Source organism: Schistosoma mansoni, chromosome 3 (genome assembly GCF_000237925.1).
Source record: "Schistosoma mansoni strain Puerto Rico chromosome 3, complete genome".
NCBI classification, from domain to species: domain Eukaryota; kingdom Metazoa; phylum Platyhelminthes; class Trematoda; order Strigeidida; family Schistosomatidae; genus Schistosoma; species Schistosoma mansoni.
This window is the reverse complement of record NC_031497.1, coordinates 19,452,533-19,476,062: the sequence shown is the minus strand read 5'-3', so window position 1 is coordinate 19,476,062 and position 23,530 is coordinate 19,452,533. Positions and strand designations below refer to the sequence as shown.

At 31.2% G+C, this 23,530-nt stretch overlaps 2 protein-coding genes and 1 non-coding gene across 3 annotated transcripts; all 3 read right to left on the bottom strand.

Moving 5' to 3' along the window:
* Positions 1 to 527: 527 nt before the first annotated feature.
* Positions 528 to 8,499, bottom strand: Smp_138390 (putative nk-2 homeobox protein; the record flags this gene model as incomplete). The annotated part of the gene is made up of 3 exons (XM_018799550.1): positions 528 to 1,323; positions 1,624 to 2,105; positions 8,491 to 8,499. 3 exons carry the CDS (start codon positions 8,497 to 8,499, stop codon positions 528 to 530), a joined length of 1,287 nt encoding a protein of 428 aa, XP_018651328.1.
* Smp_tRNA_00961_Pseudo_TTG.1.1 lies at positions 3,091 to 3,162 on the bottom strand. The gene has a single exon. It is a non-coding gene (tRNA).
* Positions 8,500 to 15,691: 7,192 nt separating the features above from the next.
* On the bottom strand, positions 15,692 to 20,487 carry Smp_030050 (putative nk-2 homeobox protein; the record flags this gene model as incomplete). The annotated part of the gene is made up of 3 exons (XM_018799549.1): positions 15,692 to 15,742; positions 17,080 to 17,495; positions 20,361 to 20,487. 3 exons carry the CDS (start codon positions 20,485 to 20,487, stop codon positions 15,692 to 15,694), a joined length of 594 nt encoding a protein of 197 aa, XP_018651327.1.
* Positions 20,488 to 23,530: the final 3,043 nt, after the last annotated feature.

Here is a 23,530-nt window from a genome sequence, read left to right as displayed (position 1 = left end):
TAGTAATCGAAATAGAGCAAGTATGATTAGATATAGTAAGGGTAAGGGCATAACTGTAAAAAAAAGAAACTAAATTAGTCAACACTGTTAGTTTGGTAATAATTTAAACAAACGCAGTTCTTTTTAATGTTTGAAACAAACAGTTACCATCGGTGACAATGTTCAATTTATATCATTAATTAAAGTGAATGATCCAGTTCAAAAATATTAAAACAGAAAATAAATGTATACACTAAGTACTATCAGCAATTATAGTAGTAGTATGTAAAGATCATTGAAAAAAACATTCCATGTAAAGAACAATTATTAGTAGTAACAATAATAATAATAACAATATTAGTCGTAGATAACTATGTATATATGAGTAAACCTTTCTCAGTGTTACTTCAATAGTAGGAAAAAGAAACTGCAATAAGAGGAAAGAGGATTTGAATGGGGTTTATTAAAACTATGAGTTTGTTTTAATTTTTCAAATTTATCCCTGACTTATTCAATCTTCAATGAATGAATGGATAATAACAACAATTCTATTGGTATTCACGATAAGCAATAAACTCATCACTTTTATCATTTTCTTCATCAGTCTGGTTTCTGTGACAACCATCATCTTCTTCTTCTTCCTCATTGTTTTCTTGTTCATTTGTTTCTAAAACTGTATGATTTGTAAATGGTATTCTTTTCTTATTCAATATCATATTTTCACATTGAAACGCAGCTTTAGCCACATTTAATACAGTTTGATATTCTAAATTAATTTTAGTCATATAATGTGGAAGGTTACTATCATTATTGCGTATATTTTGAATTTCTTCATTGTATTCATTATATGTTGACAATGGAAATATTGTATTGGTTTGATTGAATTGAGAACGATCTTTGCTTGTTGACATAGCTAAGTCATTATTAGAATGATTGGATAGATTTGATGAGAAAAATAAATTATTTGGGAACCAATTAGGATTTTGATGAAACTGTTCCAATTTCATATATGTTTCTGTTGTGTTCGGTGTTTCTGAGACTACTGAAGACTCAGAAGTTAACGCTGCTGTTGATGAGAATAGTGGAAATCCTGTAGTTATATCAATTGTTGATGTTAATTGTGAAGATGTTGGTAATGATTGTAAATGTTTTTTCATAACAAAATAATTATCATAAAGGTCAGAATTACAAAAATTCCTTAAAGATTGATTTGGCTGATTTTTGATACTATTCAAAAAGGAAACTGATAAATCTACTTGTGGAGTTACATTGTTCAATGAAGAGTTAGAGTTTAAAATTTTTGTCAAGTCATCATGATTATATGAGTAATTATTGTTATTAACACTGTTATTACAATTCATATCAATTACACCAACATTATTTGTAAATTGACTATTAACATCACCATTTTCAGAGTTATTCTGTTCATGAGTATATTGAAAGTGAGATAATGAAGTATTACGATTACTGAATTTCTGTTCCATATGTATTGATAAAACGCTAGATTCATTTGTCGAATCACAATCTATGTGAAATTGATGCATTCTAGATAATGGTAACAGTGACGGCAAAACTGATCTAGCCTGATCAGCTGGATAGCTTTAATCTGTAACAGTGTTCTCATTGAAATGATGAGGCAATAACTTTGAATCCGAGTAGCTAGATAATGATGAGAACTGACTTGGATATTTAGTAGATCTCTCTTCATTCAAATTAGTTAAAGAACTAGATATTTTATCTGAATTAATCAATGGATTTGAAAATGCTGGCTCCATTGAATAAGAAATGGTGTTTCTACCATTATTTGTAATACCGGCGGCAGTAACGGTAGTTGTAGTGTTGTTACTATATGTTTGAGAAAATATATTTGCCCATTCATATGTATTCATTTCGGGAAAACGTGTACGATTTTGAATTTGATGATAAACATCATCTACCTGATTGACAATATTATATAATGACGAATTTGTTATCGATGTAGCATGGTTGCATAATTCCGTTGACTGTTGCAATAATGGTATAGAATAAGTTTGTAAATGATGATGTAATGCACTAGCTTCTTCCAAATTTTTATCTTGAACTTGTCTTTTTAACTTATACCGGCGATTTTGAAACCAGATTTTCACCTGTGTAATAATAATGATAATGAAAAAAAATTTGTTAGAATGTAAGATTAGTAGAGATATATTATTATAAATTTGATAAAAACAACAAATAGTCGCAGCAAGTACAAATTAAAAATGTTAACCCAAAGGTCTAAAGGTTAAGCGCTCACTGTGATTTCGATCCCTGATTAGTCTATAGATGCATACTGTTGAGAATTCCAACACTAGTATGAAAGAGATACCTACTATTTCCTGTTTTTTTCCATTTATTCTTTAATTAAAGCTAATCCATTATGTAAATTATAATATCTAACAATCTACATAAATCTCGTACACATGTAAACAATCCCATTTGTTATAAATATATAATATATTTGTAATATCCCAATGAGTAGGAAAATTAGATTTTCTGGCTTTTCGTGACTCAGTGTAAGCCACTTCTTCAGAAGAAGTGCTCAATTTATTCAAAATTATCAAATCAAAACTTGATAATGATACCTGCAATCTAATTTGTTATTCAACCAAGAGCTCTATACTAACAGTATCCTTTATCAATATGGAAGTAGATAGTAGATTTTAGTTGTTGTTTTTTTTAGATTAAAGAAGGCAAACAAAGTTTGAATCATTAGAATCAATTTCAAGTTAATCAAACTTCATAAACATAAAATCTAGGCTCATTTTTCCCTGTTGACTGCAATACAATATATGGTCATAAGAAGATTATATACAATACAATTTCATCCTAATCAAGTGGATTTTTTTAATTATTAAAAAACTTTTCACTTATCACTTAACTCTAAATTTCTTGGGTAGATGTTTCTCATTCATTACAATTCATTAACCTACTAAGTTTTATAACAGTATTTAGTTAACTTCGTAATTGTATGAAACTTCAAAATAAATATAAATTAAGCTAAGATGGATAGTGGCTAGCAGTAGAAACCAGGACGCGTGTTTCATCCTATTTCGGGCTAGTCAGCTGGATGTAGTTGCATTTCAGAGTTGATGTTCACTCTGGGACTCAAACCCAGTACCTTTCGCTTCAAACGTCAACGCGTTATCCACTCAGCTACTAAGTCCTGATATCCACTTGCTTGTGTAATGGGACGAAACGCTCGTCAAACTGAATTCCACTGCTAACCATTATCCATCTTTGCTTACCATGCTTTTGAATTAAGACTATATCGAAGCAATACGCACAGTATGCACATATGCCAATTAGAGACTGACCAGTTGCAGTGCTAAACATCAATGGGAAGATTCAAACAAACAATACTAAGTGAATTTAAACACAAGTTATATACCATAAAATGGTTTGTAAGTTTTTTTAAAAAAACTAATAAGGAACAAACTAATCTCTATGGTATACGTCTGTATATTTTTGCTCATAAAATTTCCCACCTTTTTCTATTATTTATAATTTGCGCAATTCCAATATTCATTTAAACAAACATTACTGAATCCAAATGTTTGTTTATCTATTTGATCTTTATTATTGAAAAACAGATTATTGTTGTTTTGATTTATATCCACAATAAATATACAATATCAGATAATGGAAACAGACATGATTATAGAAAATATATTTCTCGGTATCGTAGATACATAATACTAAAATAAAGATGGAATGGTACATGGTCTGTATTGCCATAAAACATATGCTGTCTAATGCGTTTTTTCTTTGTTGTTGTTGTTGTGAAATAATTAACAATGTTCTTATATTTCTACTAATTTTAGTGAAACACCCACTGGAAATGAGAAGATACTAGTTGGGGTGTAATTTCTATGGTATGAAATTACTCAACAGTATCCATTCACGAGTAAACCAAAAATCGAATAAGTAACATTCTAGTTTTGTATCCATTGAAGGAATAAGGGAAGCTAACATTTATGTTCATTGCATTTTATCTCTAATGTCCCTTGCCTTAATGGATTTAAATCATAATTTAAAGAGTTATCATGGTGTTTATAAAATATAGAAATGCATCCCATTTCATTTCAATCAGTTGAAAGAATTGAATTTCCAACTTCTTTAATCTGAGCATGTATAACATAGTATATGCCGTTGGACTGTTTGACATGTAACTGACTGACTACACATTCTTCTTAACATTGAGTATTCAATAACTAGTTATATATATCTTAAATAATTAGAGCTTAATACTATAATGGACTGTAATTACAGTTGATCTTACATGGCTCAAAATAATAGCTAGATTTTATTTATCACGTTTACTAATACACATGAATAAAAGACAACTTTGGTTTCCAATAGAATTGGATCTTGTTATTTCATGGTCAATATTTAAAAAGATGGTTTATTTTAAATATCAAAACGATTAATAAGTACCATTAAATTTTGGAGAATGAATGTCAGCTAATGTATTTTCTATGTTAACATCATAAAAAGAAACATGAAATCACAGGTAAAAGTTGACATTTATAAATTTTGGAGTTTCCATTGCTAAGTAAAATTATAATATTCAGATTTTATGCTTTATTAAATAGATTCGATTTTGCGAAAATTTCGAGTAATCGATGGTTTGAGATAGTCGCTAAGAAACCCGGTACCTAGATTTTGTACTGATTATTACTAGTTTGTAGGGAGAGGTTGTAATCTTGATTGGACTATTACTATTGTGCTATTCGCTCAGTGACTGACCTCCTATAGTGCTATGATGTGACCATCAGTCTTAGTGACTCAGTATTGGAAAGGTTATACTTCTATGTATGTTAGAATTGAAACGGCACTAACAAATATACAAACATACACAATGAATGTAGATTTCACATTACTTAATGGCAATGTTATTCACCACGAAATAATATTAATTCTAGTATTTTTGACAACTAGAATGAATTGAAAGGCTGGGAATCTAACATTATCTGAGTGACTATAAGTTAGTATACTTCTCATGATTTAATTGCCCCCAAATGCCCTGGTACGACCAATAGTAGGGAGAGTCCGCTCTCCCTCTCCAAATGCTCTCACATGGCCACTCTTATATAGCCTCTGTCAGAGAAGTCCTACTCACTGCCTTCTCACAGTGGCATTACTGTTGTTTACGAAATTGAGAGGATGAAAAGCGAATGTCCGGCACTTTAACCGGGTTGGTGGACACGGAAAGTTCACCTAGGGGAGTTGGAAAACCCTGATTCCAAACCAATGGTGCACATGGGCTCCAACATCCTGAGGGAACAAATGGTGCATGAATCAATCGTTGGTCACCGGCTACCATGAGACTGCATCTCCTTACGATGCTCCACTGCCTTGTGGATCAGACCTTAAGGTCAAAGGCTCGGGGTGTTGCCCCCTAAGAAAACCACCTGCTTTGGTTTGGACACCTGTGCAGTATCACAGCTCTCACACAAATCAAATGAGATTTGTGCGGCCCATATGTATTTGGTGCCCCCTTGTACCAATATTTATATGTTTAAATAAATATATAAATCATGATTTAATTGTTTTACTCTTTTTTAGCTAATTACTTTGATCAAATATCTAAAGTTTACTGATAATCTAATTTTCAAATAATCATTTCTTTTTATTTAATTCTAGAATGAGGTCACCGATTGTTTCAAAAAAGACACTGAGACCACTTATACATTTTTTTTGTAATTGATAATACTGAAGTAACTTTAATGCATAAAATTACATCCATAATTTACATAACATTTCACGTCTGAATAAAGAATTCAATCAATGTTATTTCACATATATATGAAGCTAATCTCTGATTTGTAAACAACAAAATCCAGACATGTTTCAGATAGATAAATAAATATACGTATATAATTTGATCATAAAAATAAACAAATGTTTTGATTACCCTAGAATGTATTATCATTATAAATGAAGATTATTTACTATCAATTGAACATTAATCGTTGATGTGTATAAAAGACAATTGTTATGAAACATTAGATTATTTCTGTATTTGTATATAGATGTATATATATATATGTGTATAGGGAGGATGAAAAAGTAAAAGGGAAAGAAGAGAAAGAGAGGGAGAAGGAGGAGGAGGAGGAAGAAAAGGATAGAATGAGTAAACAAAGTTTATCACAAGTGAATTTACTAATGTGTTAATTTAACCGTATAAATTTTACTTTAGGAAAGTTAGAAAAATGAAAAGAATTTATCAAGCGTAATAAATAGTGAAACAAGATTGAAGTCTATAACTAAAACAAAAAATGTAGTTTATCATACAAAAATTAAGAGATAACAATGTTGATGGTTCTTCATTTCGGAGTACGTATAGGGTGGAGGAGTAAGGAACAACTGTGTTAGATAAATATACATTTTGTATTTATTATCTAATGTTGGTAGTTTACCAAATGAATTAATCATCTTTTATTGATAGGTCTTTATTGGTTTGTGTAAATCATTCAGTGTAATTGTAGTACATTGATTAATATAGTGAATTCTTAAGAACAATATTCAATCTCCATATCACGAGATCACAGTTTGGAATATTATTTCTTCGACTTTAGGTTAGTCTAATTGGTAAGATTATATAATTTTCAATATGGGGTTGAGGAAACTGTTGAGTCTTATTACAATTACAAAAAAAGGATCCAAATTAGACAACTAGTGAAAACTTGGAAGCACGGGATGACCATATATTCTTTAAATTTTATGCTACGGAAGTATGAATCAAGAGAAGAGTCTATGAGTTTGTTTTTGTTTACTTTGTTAAGTTAAAGCTAATAAGTAGTAAATTTTAAAACCTTTCATAATGTGTAATATTTTTTCAGACCAAGAATCATCTTCAAAAGAAAATTAGACCTTGGGAGTTGTTACTTCATATGTTGAGTTTTCATTTACATAGACTAATTGATTAAAGGAAAGATGAATCATCATAATCTGAGAAGCTTTAATCATAACTGAGACCTGTTCTATAAAATGTAGTTATAGTTTCTAAACACAAACTTACATAAAATTACTGTCTTAATATTTGAAAACTTCCTAGTTGAACGAACTACAAATTATAAATTATAATTCCTGTTTGAGTTAAAGTCTTGTTATAACGTGATTGCCCAATTTAATAATAAAACTATTATATGACTTCGAGAGGTAAATCCTGGAGCTCTAGTGAGAAGCAGTAACCAGTGGAATTCAAACCACGTCTGTTGTGAGATAGGAACACACTGAAGATAATTGGTGAATGGTTGCTGAACTTCGTGTATTGATTGGAGTAACACATTAACACCATCGGATGCCGGCTCAGTGGTCTATCGGTTAAGTGCTCTGGCTCGAGACTGGTAGGTTCTGGGTTCGGATCTCGCGAGGCGAGATCGTGGATGCGCACTGCTAAGGAGTCCCACAATAGGACGAAACGGCCGTCCAGTGCTTCCAGGTTTTCCACGGTGGTCTAGCTTCAATTTACTCACGCTTTCAACTATAAAAATACTAAATCTCCACAAAACCCCTTCTATTATATGTTAGTAACATAAGTTTAAACTTGTATTAATTCAATTTAGTTCTTTTGTTCCTTTGAAAAAGTGATTTACACTAATCCAAAAAAAACATCAGACATTCAATTTTCTCCTCATTAGGATATTAGAATTATCTACTACTATTTCATTATGAACAATCTACTAGATGCTCATTTTATTAGAAACTGAATGAGAACAAAGAAAAATTCAAGGAATAGAATTTTTTTCAACGACTCCATTTACTTAAGCTGCACAATCATATTAGAAGGTATTAAGTCAAACCTCGGTAATCATACCTACAAATATCCAACTTAGCTTGTTATACTGTATTTTTTAAAATGATTAATTAGTTGCTTTAACGTGTAAGAAATGAATAGTTTAGTGATCAATCTGGGTTTTTTATTTTAATCAGTGAAAATGAATATGGTTAGTTGCTACCTTATAATCCACACTAACAGTTGCAGTTAAAATTGCAGTATAACGTAATGTTTTGCATAATCTCATCTAATAGGCGTGAAGACGTATCATAGAAAAATTGGCTAACATCGGAGATAAAGTTTATCAACTTGATATACAGTAATTGAATGGTATCGTGTATATTTCATATGACATTATGTGGTATAAGAATGTCGAATCACTTTACAGTTGAAAGTGATTTAGTATAGTAGAATAGTAGTATGGTATAGTAGTATAGTAGAATTTCGTTACTATTTATTTAACTAATGTTTCTTATTGTGACTAGGATGGGAAAATTTTAACTTATTTTATCACTTTGTTTTAAGATTAAATTACTAGTACTAATTCGATATTCAGTAGACCTCCGCAAATGATACTACTTAGTTATCAAATAAGTAGTGTGTTTCTATGGCAAAAAGAAAATGAATACCATGATCATGGAAAAAATTTAACATGACAATTCAGATAAGATCATTAGGCATGTGATATAGTTTCCGTAGTTAATACTCACTTTCCACATCACAGGAGAACGATTTCATATGTGTAGAAATTCTTTTTATGTAATACAATTCAATAAACAAACTAGGATCTAGATGATCAACTATGATGATAACTTTCAGTAAGTATAACTGAGCTCGAACCTAATACCTGAAGGCTGGATTTTAAATGTTAAGTTTACGAATTTACTTAAAATATTGGTTTAACATGATTAAAAGACCAATCAATCTGTTATAGTAATGCAAATGATATTACAACTAAAAATCGCTTTAAAATGTGGATGACAGAATCTCCGGAAATTTAGTTGAAAATCCTTTGGTGCTCATGACTGTCCAGCCTGTACTGAACCATGTATCGGTATCATTGTGTCATAATATCTACATCTATCTATCATTACAGAACAATGGTAATATCATTCTACAGTTTAGATAAATTTTACTGACGTACACTTCAAAAAAGAAAAACTGATAATTTATAAAGAATAGATGTTAACACTAAGGCAGATACTGCATATTTGAAGAAGTATTTAATTACATTGTTACAAATTGACTAATAAATTTCAGCTAGCCCCACAGAGTGGACAACATGATATTTGTTAACATTCAGTGTTAAAAATTCTGTGAGTATTTCATTAGTTGCTAAAAGTTTAGCTCAGTTATTATATGATGGTGATCGAAGTTAGTTCAAATTCCAAAAGGAATGACAATTTCTCAAGCAATAAAAACTATAAACTACTTGAAAATACAACTTCACCTCATTGCACAAGCAAGTGGCTATCAGGACTCAGTAGCTAAGTGAACAACGCGATGGCATTTGAAGCGAACGGTTATGGGTTCGAGTCCTAGAGTGAACATAAACTCTGAGATGCAGCTAAATCCAGCTGACGAGTCCCAAATAGGGCGAAACGCGCGTCCTGGACTCCACTGATAGCCACTAATCATACTGAAAAACACATCTTATTAGTTTAGAGCTTCTTCATCAACGTAGTTTTCACCTCAGAGAGAACTGTAGGTCGTGGCTGTCAAGTTTCTAAGGAATAAGGTACTAATCAACCTGTAACTCAGAACTTGGTAAATTGAATTTATTCGACTTGATATGTAAAGCAGATTTCATATAACGTAATCAAAGCCGAAGAAACTATTTCGCCTAAAAAACTAAGATATCTAGATCGCTGTTAGATTTTGGGATAACGAAGTTGAACCAACTACCTCTTGAATGTCGTTGATCAGTTTAGTAGCCAAATGTAAAGTGTAGATACATATTTTGAAACAAACGAGAACAAAACAACTAAAGGTTATAGATGTACACTGCAGAGGGTTATTTACCAGAATGAAGTTACTCAATACTCTCCTATTTCAAATGTGTACCACAATTGATATCAATTCATAACAAAAATCTTTCATAAAAATACAGTGATTTGTCAACAAGTTTGATCTATTTAGCAGATAGGAAACTCTTGGTAAAAATGTATCAACTAAGCTTAATTATGAATCCCGTTTTCTAATGTCCAATTTACCATGTAAATCTTTATAATAGACAATTTAAATTAAAAAGTTGTTATTGATAGATATTCCCGGTTTATAATACAATTACCATTGATCAAATCATAGTTATTTATCAAAATCTTTTGACGTGTAGTTGGTTATAATAGCTGATAATCCAGATGGTTAACAAGAACAAATAACATTCAGTGATGATTTAATGATGATCATTAGTTAATAGTCTTTGTGAAGACTGCTGAACTGTATAGCGTATTTCATAAACTGAACTTACTTAGTCAACTAACCACATTCGGGAATCACCGGACTGTCATTTAATCCTGGAATGGGATTTTATAACAGTGACGATATATAGCTCTATAGAAGCCAATCGCTTCCTGATTTTTATTAATTATTTGACTAAAGTTAGTTTATGATGCACACTATGTAATAGTTGTTTATTTTTAGGCGATATCATGGAAATGTTATATAATTTGAGTAGGATTTTCCATATGAACTGAAGTAACTTGAAAGAGGATTCAACTACCATATTTTAATCGTCGAAAGTGTCATCACTGATGCGAAAAAGGTTTTGAGATAGTAATACAATAACTCATGTATAATATTAATTAAAAATCGCACCGCATTGCAAATTAATCAAACTAAGACTCTGATTATTAGAACCATATTCAAGGATAGAATAGTGTCATGCTAGTCAAGTGGCCTTGACGATGATGGACATAATCGTACTTATATATTATCAGAAGTGTATCTTATTCAGTGTTTCGTTTCTATTCTTTTTTTTAACAGTGATTTCTTTTCTTCCTACAAAAAACTTTGAAGGCACACACTTCTGAGTCGTTTGATCAGGTTAGTTACTATCAGTTCTAATAATGAACAACACATGAAAACAGAGAAATAATAAATTCATATGATGGAAATAAAAAAATTATTTGAGAATACACTAATTGTACTTTGTGCATGGAATAATGAAGACAACAACTACACTGACAACAATAATAACTACTACTATAAAATGAATGTTTATTTATTCAGTCTAAAGTTAACTAGACTACTGATACTACCATTAGAAGGTATATACATTAGTCTGTCTATCTGTATGTATGTTGGTGCCCAATTATATGTTACTATTGTTTTTCAATGATTCTTTTGATCAATATTAATCAATAATCATTAGTATGGTTGGAGTTTAGATAATGATCATATATCAGGTAATAAATAAATAAATGATGATATATTCATAGTTGCATTCATGAGCCGATTAGAGCTAGACCACCATGGAAAATCTGAAAGCATTGGATGACCGTTTCGTCCTAGTTAGTTTTGCACGTATAGTATTTATAAAATTTAACTGATGAGAAACTCTCAATTAATTTATGTGCAATAGTTTGAGTTTTCTATATTTATAAACATATAACTTCATATCTGTTTAATAAGTTAGTGGCTATCTAAACTCAATAGCTAAAAGAATAATACATTAATGTTTATAGAGCAAAGTACTATATATAAGTCTCAGTGTTAACATTAACACTTGTGTTCAAATGTGTCGACCTGTTGAGTTTCAAACACTTTAGAATCAAAGGGAAAAATTGACCATTTTAAATTACATGATCAATCTTTGCAAAAATGGTATAGATTGTTAAAGGATAAGTTTTCATGCTGTTAAAAGTGACAATAATAATGATGCAAGGATGAATAACTGATTGAATTTGAGGTCTGTAACAGTAGATTGCAACTCAACAGTCTAAATGTGAGTAGCTTATTAGAAGCTATTAATGTTTGCTCTGTAACGGTTTGATGGATGTGTAAAGTTAACGAGTCATTTGATAGGACAAAAAAGCTTTTTAATTTTGTTTGACTTCTTCATGGTTTTGTTAAGGAAGATAATTTATCATTCAAAAAGTTTTCAGAACAAACACGATGTATGTTAATGCATTATTTTATACCATTACGTCTTCTGGCACTATTCAGTAGGAAATCTTTGATTTAAGTTTAGTGCAAGTTGGGATTCCCAGTAAGTCTGTGTTCAAGAAACTTTTGTTTCTTGACTAATTCAAACTCAGGCCACCTAGTTTCATTGTATGCGACTTAACTAATGAGCTATTCGGACAGTTTAATTCCCCGTCCACTTTGTATATAAATAAAGATCAGAGTAAGGATAGAAAAGTCAAATTTTGTACATGTTAATCAAATGATAATTTCATCGAGTGATTGGAATTTATAGTCAAAAACCCATTATCTTCTGTTGTGCTTTGATTTCTGTTAAATTTAAGTCTCGTTTTAGAAACTGGTGTGTTAACTCCATTAAATCTGACTAATGGCCTTATAGAGTAAATTTAATTCATTGGATGGATTCATTATACTCACTTATAAAGTACAATCTATCGATTAATTTTAAGTAATATAACTGCTGAGGAGTCCCACAATAGGACGAAACGGCCGTCCAGTGCTTTCAGGTTTTCCATGGTGGTATAACTTCAATTGACTCATGATTTCAACTATATATAAAAAATTACTAAAAATCTCCACAAAAGACCCCCTAATATAACAAAAATCAAGCGAATAATCATGAATGCATTTAGCGATTAGTGTTTAAATTATTCAACTGAAGAGGAAAAAAAATGAACATTCAAATAAAAATATTTATCCAGGAGACCGGTCTCAATCAGAATAGCTCTACATTAATGACTTAAACTATGAAACTACATCACTTTGAAACGAATCCATTAGGGAACATTATTTCCTTTAATCCAGCTAATATCCTTCTTCAGCAAATGTCAACTAGCACAAGACCTAATAGTAGGGTTTCTCACCGATTTCCTTCAACAATTTAACACAATCCAGTGGTATATTTGCATAGTAGTATTCTAATTGACTTTAGTCTCCAAAAAAATTTGTATGCAATCATTCATATGAATATAAAATAACCTTTTTTTTTCAAAGTGAACCATATAAAGTAATGTATTTTAGAAATTTTAACATTCAGTTTGATCAAAGTATGCATGACGGATTTTCATTAGTAAAAAAGGAACTACAGAATAACCACCACAACAACAAAAAGATAGTTGTAGACGTAAATGTTCACATTATGAAACTGATTTTGTGTTTTTTTATTTCTAGCATAGTTTACACTTATTTCTATTTCAAATAGCTTTAGAATAAATCATGATTGAATATCAGTGAAACAATTAGGGTTTTCTAGAAATTTTAATAGTTGAAATCATGAATCAATTGAAGCTGGATCACCATGGAAAACCTGGAAGCACTGGACGGCCGTTTCGTCCTATTGTGGGACTCCTCAGCAGTGCGCATCCACGATCTCACCACGCGAGATTCCAACCCACGATCTATCAGTTTCGCGCGCGTGCGCTTAACCACTAGACCACTGAGCTGGCCGGCATCCAACGGTGTTAATGTCTAACTTCAACCGATCCACGAAATTGAGCGACACATCCACATCTTCAGTGAGCTGATATTTCCCAGCAGACCTGATTGAACTTCACTGGTTATTGCTTCTCACTAGGACTCCAGGAAATACCTCATAGAGCCAGTCACTATTGAGCATATGTTGATTATTATCAGAAGGGGCTTTGTGGATATTATGGTAATTTAAATAGTTGAGATCATGAATCAATTGAAATATCCAATGTAGTGCAACCTGATATACTGGATGAAAGATTTAGATAATATGAAATCGAGGTATTGAAATGAACAGTTTAATGTTAGTCACACTATAATTCATAACATTCACTCTTTATATACAATATACTCAGTGAACATTAAAAATTCTACAGACATAATCAACTTAGTTTATTTATTTATTTATTTAAGCACATAAATATTGATACAAAGAGACACCAGATACATATGCGCCACACGAAAAAATATCATTTCATTCAATTGTGTGAAGGCTATGATACTGCCCGGGTACCCAGACCGAAGCAGGTGGTTTTCCTAGGGGGCCACCCGGAGCCTTTGACCTAAAGGTCTGATCCATAAGGCAGTGGAGCATCGTGAGGAGATGCAGTCCCATGGTAACCGGTGACCGACGATTGATTCATACGCCATTTGTTCCCTCAGGATACTGGAGCCCATGTGCACCATTGGTTTGGAATCAGGGTTTTCCAACTCCCCTAGGTGGAATTTCCGTATCCATCAACCCGGTTAAAGTGCCGGATATTCACTTTTCGTCCTCTCAATTTCGTAAACAACAGTGATGCCACGAGAAGGCAGTGAGTAGGACTTCCGTGGTAGAGGCTGTATAAGAGTGGTCATGTGAGAGCATTTCGAGAGGGGGAGCGGACTCTCCCCACTCTTGGCCGTACCAGGGCATTTGGGGGCAATCAACTTAGTGACAACTTGAAGCACCAAATCAACATTTATTGTTTTCTTATCTTGATTAAAACTGTTGTATTATGTTTATTATAAAATTTAAAGATACAGGGGTTAGATATTATTTTCTATTTAGATATATTCATAGAATACACATCAATGAATCTATAATGATATAAGCTACTATATATAAAGCATTTTGTAGAAAAATGATAAATTGTATACCATTTTAATTTAGTCAATAAATTATCTGCATGAAAACTTCATTGGCACTCATTAAAAAAAAAGAAAAAAAGAATGTTTGGATAGAAGACAAATAATAATTTGTATAAGAACTTCCTTCTAAATTAAAGCGAATAGTTCCACAGTATTTGGGCACCGAGTTGATGTAAGACATTAAAATAGGAAGAATATGCTTGTAAAATCTCAGCGAATGAATTTTAAGATAAATCCAACGTTTCGCCTGGTAATCTGGTCCAAGCTTTTTCCAAGGAAATATAATAAAAATAATTTGATTTTACTAAATGACAAGTTTTCAGTCTTATTAACATGACAAACATTTTATGTATAAAATTAGTTATTACGTCATTGGAACAAGTTTCTTCCTTTTTTAATAGAATAGTAGAATCCTTTCAATGCAGCTGTTGTTAAATCTTTATGACATGATCAACTTGTATTGTACTACTTTACATTATTTTATTCCATAAAAGCACACTTCAACTACGTGTGTGTGTGTGTGTAAGTATGTATGTTTTTATCACATTAATAATAGTGAAAATTGCACAATTGGGGATAGAGAAGTATTGGGTATAATTCGGTTTTACCATTTTATGTCTTTTAATTAATAATAAATGGATGAATTAATAGACCGAAAACAATTTTCTATCATAATTTCAAATAATGAACTGGGTCAAGAAATGAGATCAACAAGAAGAATTGAATAGACATGAAAATAAGTAGGCCTGATTATACAAGCATAGACTGAATGATATAAAAACGGTAATTATAAACCTGTGTCTAGGGTCATTCATTCATATATATCTATATATATGCACACACACACACAACACACAGCATGATCAATCATACTACTTACATTAAGTTTCATTTTTGTTAAGTTAGGTTTGATTATTAGGTCAAGTGTTAAGGGAAAGAAAATATTAAATGTCTTTTTATTTTTCAATGAAAAACTGATCACATACAAAACAACTGTTATTATCATTAATATTATTGTCATTATGCAATTTGAAATATGTAGATCATAAAGTATTCTAATGGGTCTTGACTGATAAATGTCAATAGAGGAATAAATTTATAATCCTTATCTAATATTTACTATATTCAGAAACTGCTTTATTAAGACAATGTTAAACGCAAAAAAAGTTATGATGGTTGATCAACTTCAAGTTGACTTTCATTAATGATTGACATTGACTGGAAAATGATTAAACATCAACTGTTTTGTCCCGACCTAGGACTCTTCAGTTGTGCTTCGCCTGCTAGACTATACGATATTGAACTTGATTTCGATCAAGCCCAAGTTTTAAGATACCTTTGGAAAGTAAATTGAAATTCAGCGGTTCAAATATATAACTTGAGACACTTCAGAACAAAGCACAATGAATGTCTACTACCATATGTGTCATCTATTTCACTTCCATTATGACAAAACTTTACTGTCTAGATGCAATCACAACACAACAAGCAATCTACGTTAGCAGTTAATGTGTGTTGCATTCTAGTCTGTGTGAGAGACGATTAAGAAATACACCACATTGAAATATAAAAATATTCGTATAAATATTGATTGGTCACAGCAATGATCAGTGTCATGTGTGTCCAGTCCTTCTTAGTACTGATCGAACTCTATCGATCGTGTTACAATGTGGCCAATAGTCTAGGTGGCTTGACATCATTTGCATTGTGTTGAGATGTGAGGTGGTGTTTGGAGGTAGTCTACAGAAATCTCAGATTTAAGCTTCATGTTGCTCGGCACTCATCAGCGAGGTGGGCACGTAATCTTGAGGGTACTGATTCTCCCTGGCAGATTCGACCCCGATTAACTCCAACCACCACCTTACATTCATATAACAAGTTCTTTGATACTACAAAACATATATAGATAGGTTTAACAATTAACCATTAAATGTAAAATACTTCTTATGGGTTACATTGAAAAGAAAAACATGACAGATTTATACTTAGTCCATGAGTGATTTAAAGGATACACAGTCATAACTAATTTAACTCGTCTTTACTTCTATAATCCATTATTTGCATGAAAAGAGCATTCGTTTATAATGATCCATGTAGGGCCCGGAATAAACGCTCATCGACTCAAATTGTCATGCTACATACTACATCGTGTGATACCTTATTGTAATGGTGTATAATTTCCCAGGACATATTAAATACATCAGGAGGTTCAAACCTGGAGACTGATATTAAATTATTCAACTCTCAACTGACCATTTCCATCCCACTCCCCATTGGAGATTTAATTATGTCAAAAAGTTATCAATAGTTCATCCTAAATAAAATGCTTCGGGGATATCTGTGATCTAAATGAGAATATGTTTTATTTTCATTTTTACATAAGAAAACAAGACTATTCATTTAGATAAGAAAATGGTTGTTCGAAAAAAGTTCAGTTTGTGGTGAAAACTAAGAAAGATACTACTTAAATGAGTTCTGGGTTCTATTATTAAATGAATGAAAATATGAAGAATAAGTAGAAAATACTAAAAATAAATAAATAAAAGAAATCTTACTTGTTGTGCTGACATTTTCAAATTATTCGCCATTTGTTCACGTTCTTGAGAGGATAAATAACGTTGTTGTTTAAATCGACGTTCTAATTCATAAATTTGTGTTTGTGAAAATAAAATACGCGGTTTACGTCGATTACGTTGACGTATTAAAATAAAATCGGATTTTTTATTTCTTACAATTTGTAATTCTTTTTTATCCAACTCATTATTATTATTATTATTCTGATTATGGAAATAGTAATTACTGTAAGAATGATTTTGTTGATCGGAATTTGAATGCCTTGTGTTAAACTCATTTGTTTTTGACCCTAAATTTTGGTAATTATTGACACATTGAACATGGGGTTGATGATTTATTAATGAAGATTGTCTATAAACTACTTGATCATCATATACAGAATTTATTGTGGTTAATACTGTTATGAAGAAAAAAAGAAAGAAAATGGAAGAGGGGGGTAATTACAATCTAACTAAAAAGTTATATCAACTGAACAATAGATCCTATTAGAAACTGTAAACTATTCTAGAAATCTCTCATACTCTCCAATAAAATGAGTTATTCATTTCATTGTGTTGAAAATAGAACTGATAAGACATAACAACCTTCCATATCTTGAATCCCAGGTCTGTCTAACAAAATTTATTGTAATTTTTTGTTCCGGCATTTTATATTATTTATCTAGTTACAAGTTTAAATGAATAACTTATTAAACTACATATCTGTCCATTAAAGAGATATTAATCTTTATTTTCAGTGAAGTTCTATGAAATGAAAGTTGTATACTGACGTGTTGCAAAATAAGACAAGATTATTCAATGGCTATTAAATGCAGATATTATTAGTATGATAATTATTATTAATGATTCCATCTATCGTACTTAGATAGTTAAATTATCCATACATAAATATCTTAAAATACATGTCAATTTCGGTATTTCATTCACTGTTTTACTTCTGATGGAGTATTGTTCTCTAAGCTGGATGGTTTGGTCGTGGAGCTTTCATCGTCCATTTGAACGACTTTGGGTTTGTGTTGATGATGTCGTTCAGAAGGACGATAAGAGCTCCACGACCAAACCATTCAGCTCAGAGAATAAAACCTCATCAAAATCATTCACCTGAGCTACAAATCGTCTCCATCATCTCACTATTTTACTTCATTAATTAAAATAGGCCTATTTCAGGTTTCTTCTTCTTTTAGTCTGCTTCTTCAGACTAATAAGAAACCTTTAAAATGGAAAGAATAATTCATTTTGTTTAACAAATGTGTGAAATTATCAGTTAATTTGACGGTATATATATATATATATTGTAATATTTAACAGAATCTTCCTCTTTCATAGCCAACATTTAAATGAACTCTAGAAAATTGACTTATAAACATGTTTTTGTGAGTATCTATGACATTTTTTTGTTTGTTTTTTCTTTTAAACCAAGGGAATTGAAGAAATAGTGTATAAATTGAAGTTACCATTGTTAAGGGTGCTAAATCTTCACTGTTTCTTTATATTACCATTTGTATTGTTTCATTCTGTTTGAAGTTAATTTAATGAGTTTCAATGTATTTCATTATAATAATTAATTCATTGTTGTCTTGAACTTAAATGATAACTATTGAGGGTGTTGTTTGTGGAAATTTTTTAGTGATTTTTTTAATACATAGTTGAAATCATGAGTCAATTGAAGCTAGACCACCAGGGAAAACCTGGAAGCACTGGACGGCCGTTTCGTCCTATTGTGGGACTCATCAGCAGTGCGCATCCACGATTGAATTGATAAATTCTGTAAATAATAATCACTGAAATTAATCAGCATATAATTGGATTGAAGTGGATTTTACAGTAAGATTCTTTGGTTTTTTCTAATAAATCTTTCCTAACAAGATTTGTCTTTTAAAGTAGTTACGACTAGAAATGAAGAGAGCTATTGTATACAGTGTAGAGATTATCATTAGATTGATTACTGTTATCATATATTTTTCAATACCATATATCATGTGTATTCGTACGCATTGTAAATGTCTCGATTTCTTCATCGATTCAAATTCACCGAAATACACAAAACCATTCGTTTTATACTGTGACGTTACTTACCGAAATGTCTCTATTGTATTGAGAATAGATATCGATTGACTATCTATAATTTTATATTTCCCAGCTTAAACAATCATAATTTTCAATCATTGCGATATGCCAAATATCGATGTAAACTATACTTAACATTTGAAAATGTATTCAGTTGTAATGCTATCGGGAGTCAGCAGCTAAATGGGCAACGCGATGGCGTCCGAAGTGAACGGTACTGGGTTTAAGTCTCAGAGTGAACATCAATTCCGAGATGCAGCTACATCCAGTTGACGAGTTCTAAACGGGACGAACCGCGCGTCCTGGATTCCACTGCTAGCCATCTTTGCTTGTTAAATGAAATGTTTTTTTATTATCAATAATATTATACATGTTAGAATATCTTTTCCATTGAATATTTAACTCAAATGAATTTTCCAATGTTCATAAAAACAACAAAGTAGAATACTAGGTGTTAATGGCTACTAATTAAACAATAATCATTAATCGCCGTTAAGATTTCATATTACACTGCATAAAATTCGTGGCACTAAATTCAAGAAAGCTTTTCACTTTATTAACAATATTATTGAGTATAAATCTTTGACTAATTCAATTCATAAATATGAGAAGAATCATACATTACTTCATTTAATAAGTTACGATGGATAGCTATTGAATTAAGACAGTTTGGTGCAATCTCTTGATTTCGACATTGTGCTAGCCACTATAGTTATGAGGCTGAGTTAACTTCACTGAAGTAGAATTAAGGAAAAAGTCAAATGGTTCAATGTTTATGTTATCTAATTATGATATGAAATGATATGGATCTCTGAGGAACAATAGTTTCTTGAAGATTACAAATACACCTTACCCCTGGTTGATAAGAGTATCAACCAGAAGGTGATATAGCGTTGCGGTTTTCTTCTGACTGGATTCAACTATATAACGATGTTAATAACTAATATTTAATAGTATACAGAAAAATATTGCTGATGACTTGAAGACAATTACTTAGATTACTATACTAATGTTATTTAAACAAAATTAGCTTCGGTGATATTAGCTCTTATAGCCCAGTAACGGGAGATCAATTACTTAAGCTGATAATGTTAATTCAAAAGCCATAGAAATTAGTTTATTTATCCATTCAGTGAACTCACTTCTAATAATTATAATGTTTTAAATTACAGAAAGATTAAGCATCAAATACTTACCATCATTGGATTGTTTAATTTTTGGATACTCATTCATAGTAGTGGTATTTTGTAACATTTTATATGAAGTAAAACTTCTGTTCCTTTCATCATTTTGTTGAACAAGTTTATTTGAACAATAATCCATTGAACATGGCAAATTATACAATGGATATCTATTACTATTAGTATTAGTATTATTATGAATATTGTTTGAGAATTCACATTTATGAAAAAGTGTTTCATTAATATTACTATTAGAAGATCTATAATCAATGTGTGATGATGATAAAGAAGATGATAATGAAGTGGAATTCAACACTGATTTATCTAATGATGATAAAGCAATAATAGAGGAAGTATCTTCAATTACTGACTGATTCAATTGAAGATCAGAATGATGTTGATGATTTTGATCTAAACTAATTAGTGTTGCGGAAGGTACTATTGGAGTTAAACAATTTCGATTGTCTTTAGAAACATCTACGTTATCAGTTGTTGTTGTATTGGTAATGATGTTTTTATTCAAGTGTTCATGTTCAACAACTTCAATGGATTTGTGTTCAATGTCTAGATGATCATTTAGAAAAGCATTAGTTGATTGATTGATCTGATAATTACTGTTGCCATTAATTATAGAGTTACTATGAGGATTATGATAATAATCATCAGTATATTTAAACAAATTAGATTCACGTGGAATAGTTAACATGTTATCTGATTTTATGAATGAGTTAGGTTTTATTCTTTAATCTTAATCAATCTGAATTATTGTTATTTAAATTCGTTAGATATTAAACTCAGTTTATGAAAAATACCACTTGTTTGTTTTTGATTAGTACATCTTTATGATAATTAACAAAGGTGTATCACCTTGATTCGTACTTTATCCCCTTGGGTGTATTTATAGATGTACATGGTTGTCTGTCAATATATAAGCATCAATATTGTTGAGTTTGTGTTTGTATATACCATATCAAGCTGAAGTAGTGTGTTAATTTATCAATACAACTGATAAGTAAACAAAATGTTCAAATATAGATATATAGTGAATTGTTTGTTTTCTGTAAGAAGAACCGTATAATTTATTTTGATATTCTTACCTTTGTCTATCATCCTGCCTGCCTTCTTTCCTTCCCTATTTTCTTTCCCCTTAGATTTTTCTCTCTTATAGGAATTCTGTAAAGAAATCATAAATGAGTCGATTAACCAATGAATAAAAGTTTTCAGTTTGGTCTTTCTCTAAAACTCTAATTCAGAAAATATTAGGGTTACAAAAATAGAAAACGCACTTGTTTAAAGTAGTGGATGATGATTAGAAGAATAAGGAAAGTTGATAGAACTTTTATCAAAAAGAAAAATAACAAAAATTAACTTCATATGTGATTGGTTCATTTCTAAGAGGAAAGAATAACCATTAAATGGGAAATGTAAGTATTTGATAATAATTTTTATAATTGGATAACATTTATCAGAGATTTTTTGGAAAATTAGTACCCATAAGGTAGTGGTTCCGACGGAATTGTAGACTTCTCAGTAATGTGTAACCACTACCTTGCACGAAATAGAATCCAAATCCTTCGAGTTCATGAGGGGCAAGAAACTAAACCCTCATTGAAATAATATTGAAAGGTTGCGCAGGATCATAGATCGATTGAAGTCAGACATTAACACCATTGGATGCCGACTCAGTGGTTTAGAGGTTAAGTACTCGTGAGCGGTGCTGAAGGTCCTGGATTCGAGCTTCGTATGTTGGATCGCAGATGCGCACTACTGCGGAGTCCCATACTGGGACTATACGGCCGTCTAGTGTCTCCAAGTTTTTCATGGTGGTATAGCTTAGATCGACTCATGAATTCAACGGTTAAAATTACTATAATCTCCAAAAATTCCCATTTTGTTTGAACCTTCAGTTAATTTGGGAAGTATTGCAATCCTAATATGATATTAATAGCATATAGCTTCAAGACTAATTTCCTGAAATTGTTCAGAAGAAACTACGAACTCAACGTTGGAGAAAATTTGTTACCCATCACTGGTATTGATTTAGGGTTGCAGTTTTTTTAAATTTCATGGAGTTACAATTGATGATGTCTAGGTTTGATCAGTTGGTGAATGAACACTATCATACTGGACTTGAGATCTTACGTCCCTTGGTGTGATTCTTTCCCTAGTCGTCAATAAATAGGCAGAAGTTCCAAATTTGAGTTAAATAGAAACACAGTCATCTTAAGTTACCTACAGTTTCTCAGTTCATATAAGTTTTTAGTGAGAGTTACTTTCGAAATATATAAGAACAAAGTGTAAAATTAAATTCTGAAAATGATTGTTTACAATAATAGGAATAATAAACGCAGCATAGATCATAATTATATGGCTGAAGCCAGTCAGTAGGAAACCGTAGACCTAAGTTTCGGGCTAGACGGTACTTATCAATAAGGTGTACCAGATACCTTATGGAAACTGTTACTCCCTGTGAAGTCCAAACTAGCGTCTCCCGGATCCACATTCTGAGATGTTGTCATTAAGCTGCTTGGGCCAAAACTGACCTCTTATAGGAATGAGATATTTATGTTGATTGATTACGAATTGATGACCAAAATCTTGTCTGTCTAATCCTTAGCACTGGTCGTATTCTATCGATGAATGTACAATATATCCAATAGTCGAAGTTGTTGAAAATCATGCCTACTAGGTTTCAGTGTTAGCTGAATAGACTCAGCCAGCATTTGATCAAATGTATGTAACATCAGGTACCACTCTGTGATCAATAAACATGAAGTTACAATTATTTGACCAGATAAGTTGCGTTAATTAATTCATTAAAAATGCCTCTTCACCGAGAACTTACGTAACCTGAAAGACTATGGAATGACCACTGATTATTAGATATAAAATGCGTTTCTTTACCCCAATCGTAGAAAAATGTTGAGATTCGACTTTTATATCCTAACAAAAATTTTAGTCATTTAGTCCCAAAGAAAAAAATTAAATTTGTTGGATACTAGCAATAAATCAAGCATTTTTTGATTTACACTGTTGAATGTTAAGGAAATCTATGATCATTTATGGTAATCAGTCAGTCATAATCAATGTAAAACTGGATAGAAATGCATGTAAGTTCAATTGACCACATCATGCCAGATCAAAGTGATGAAATGAATAAAGTGAAAAACAAAAATAATCACCAA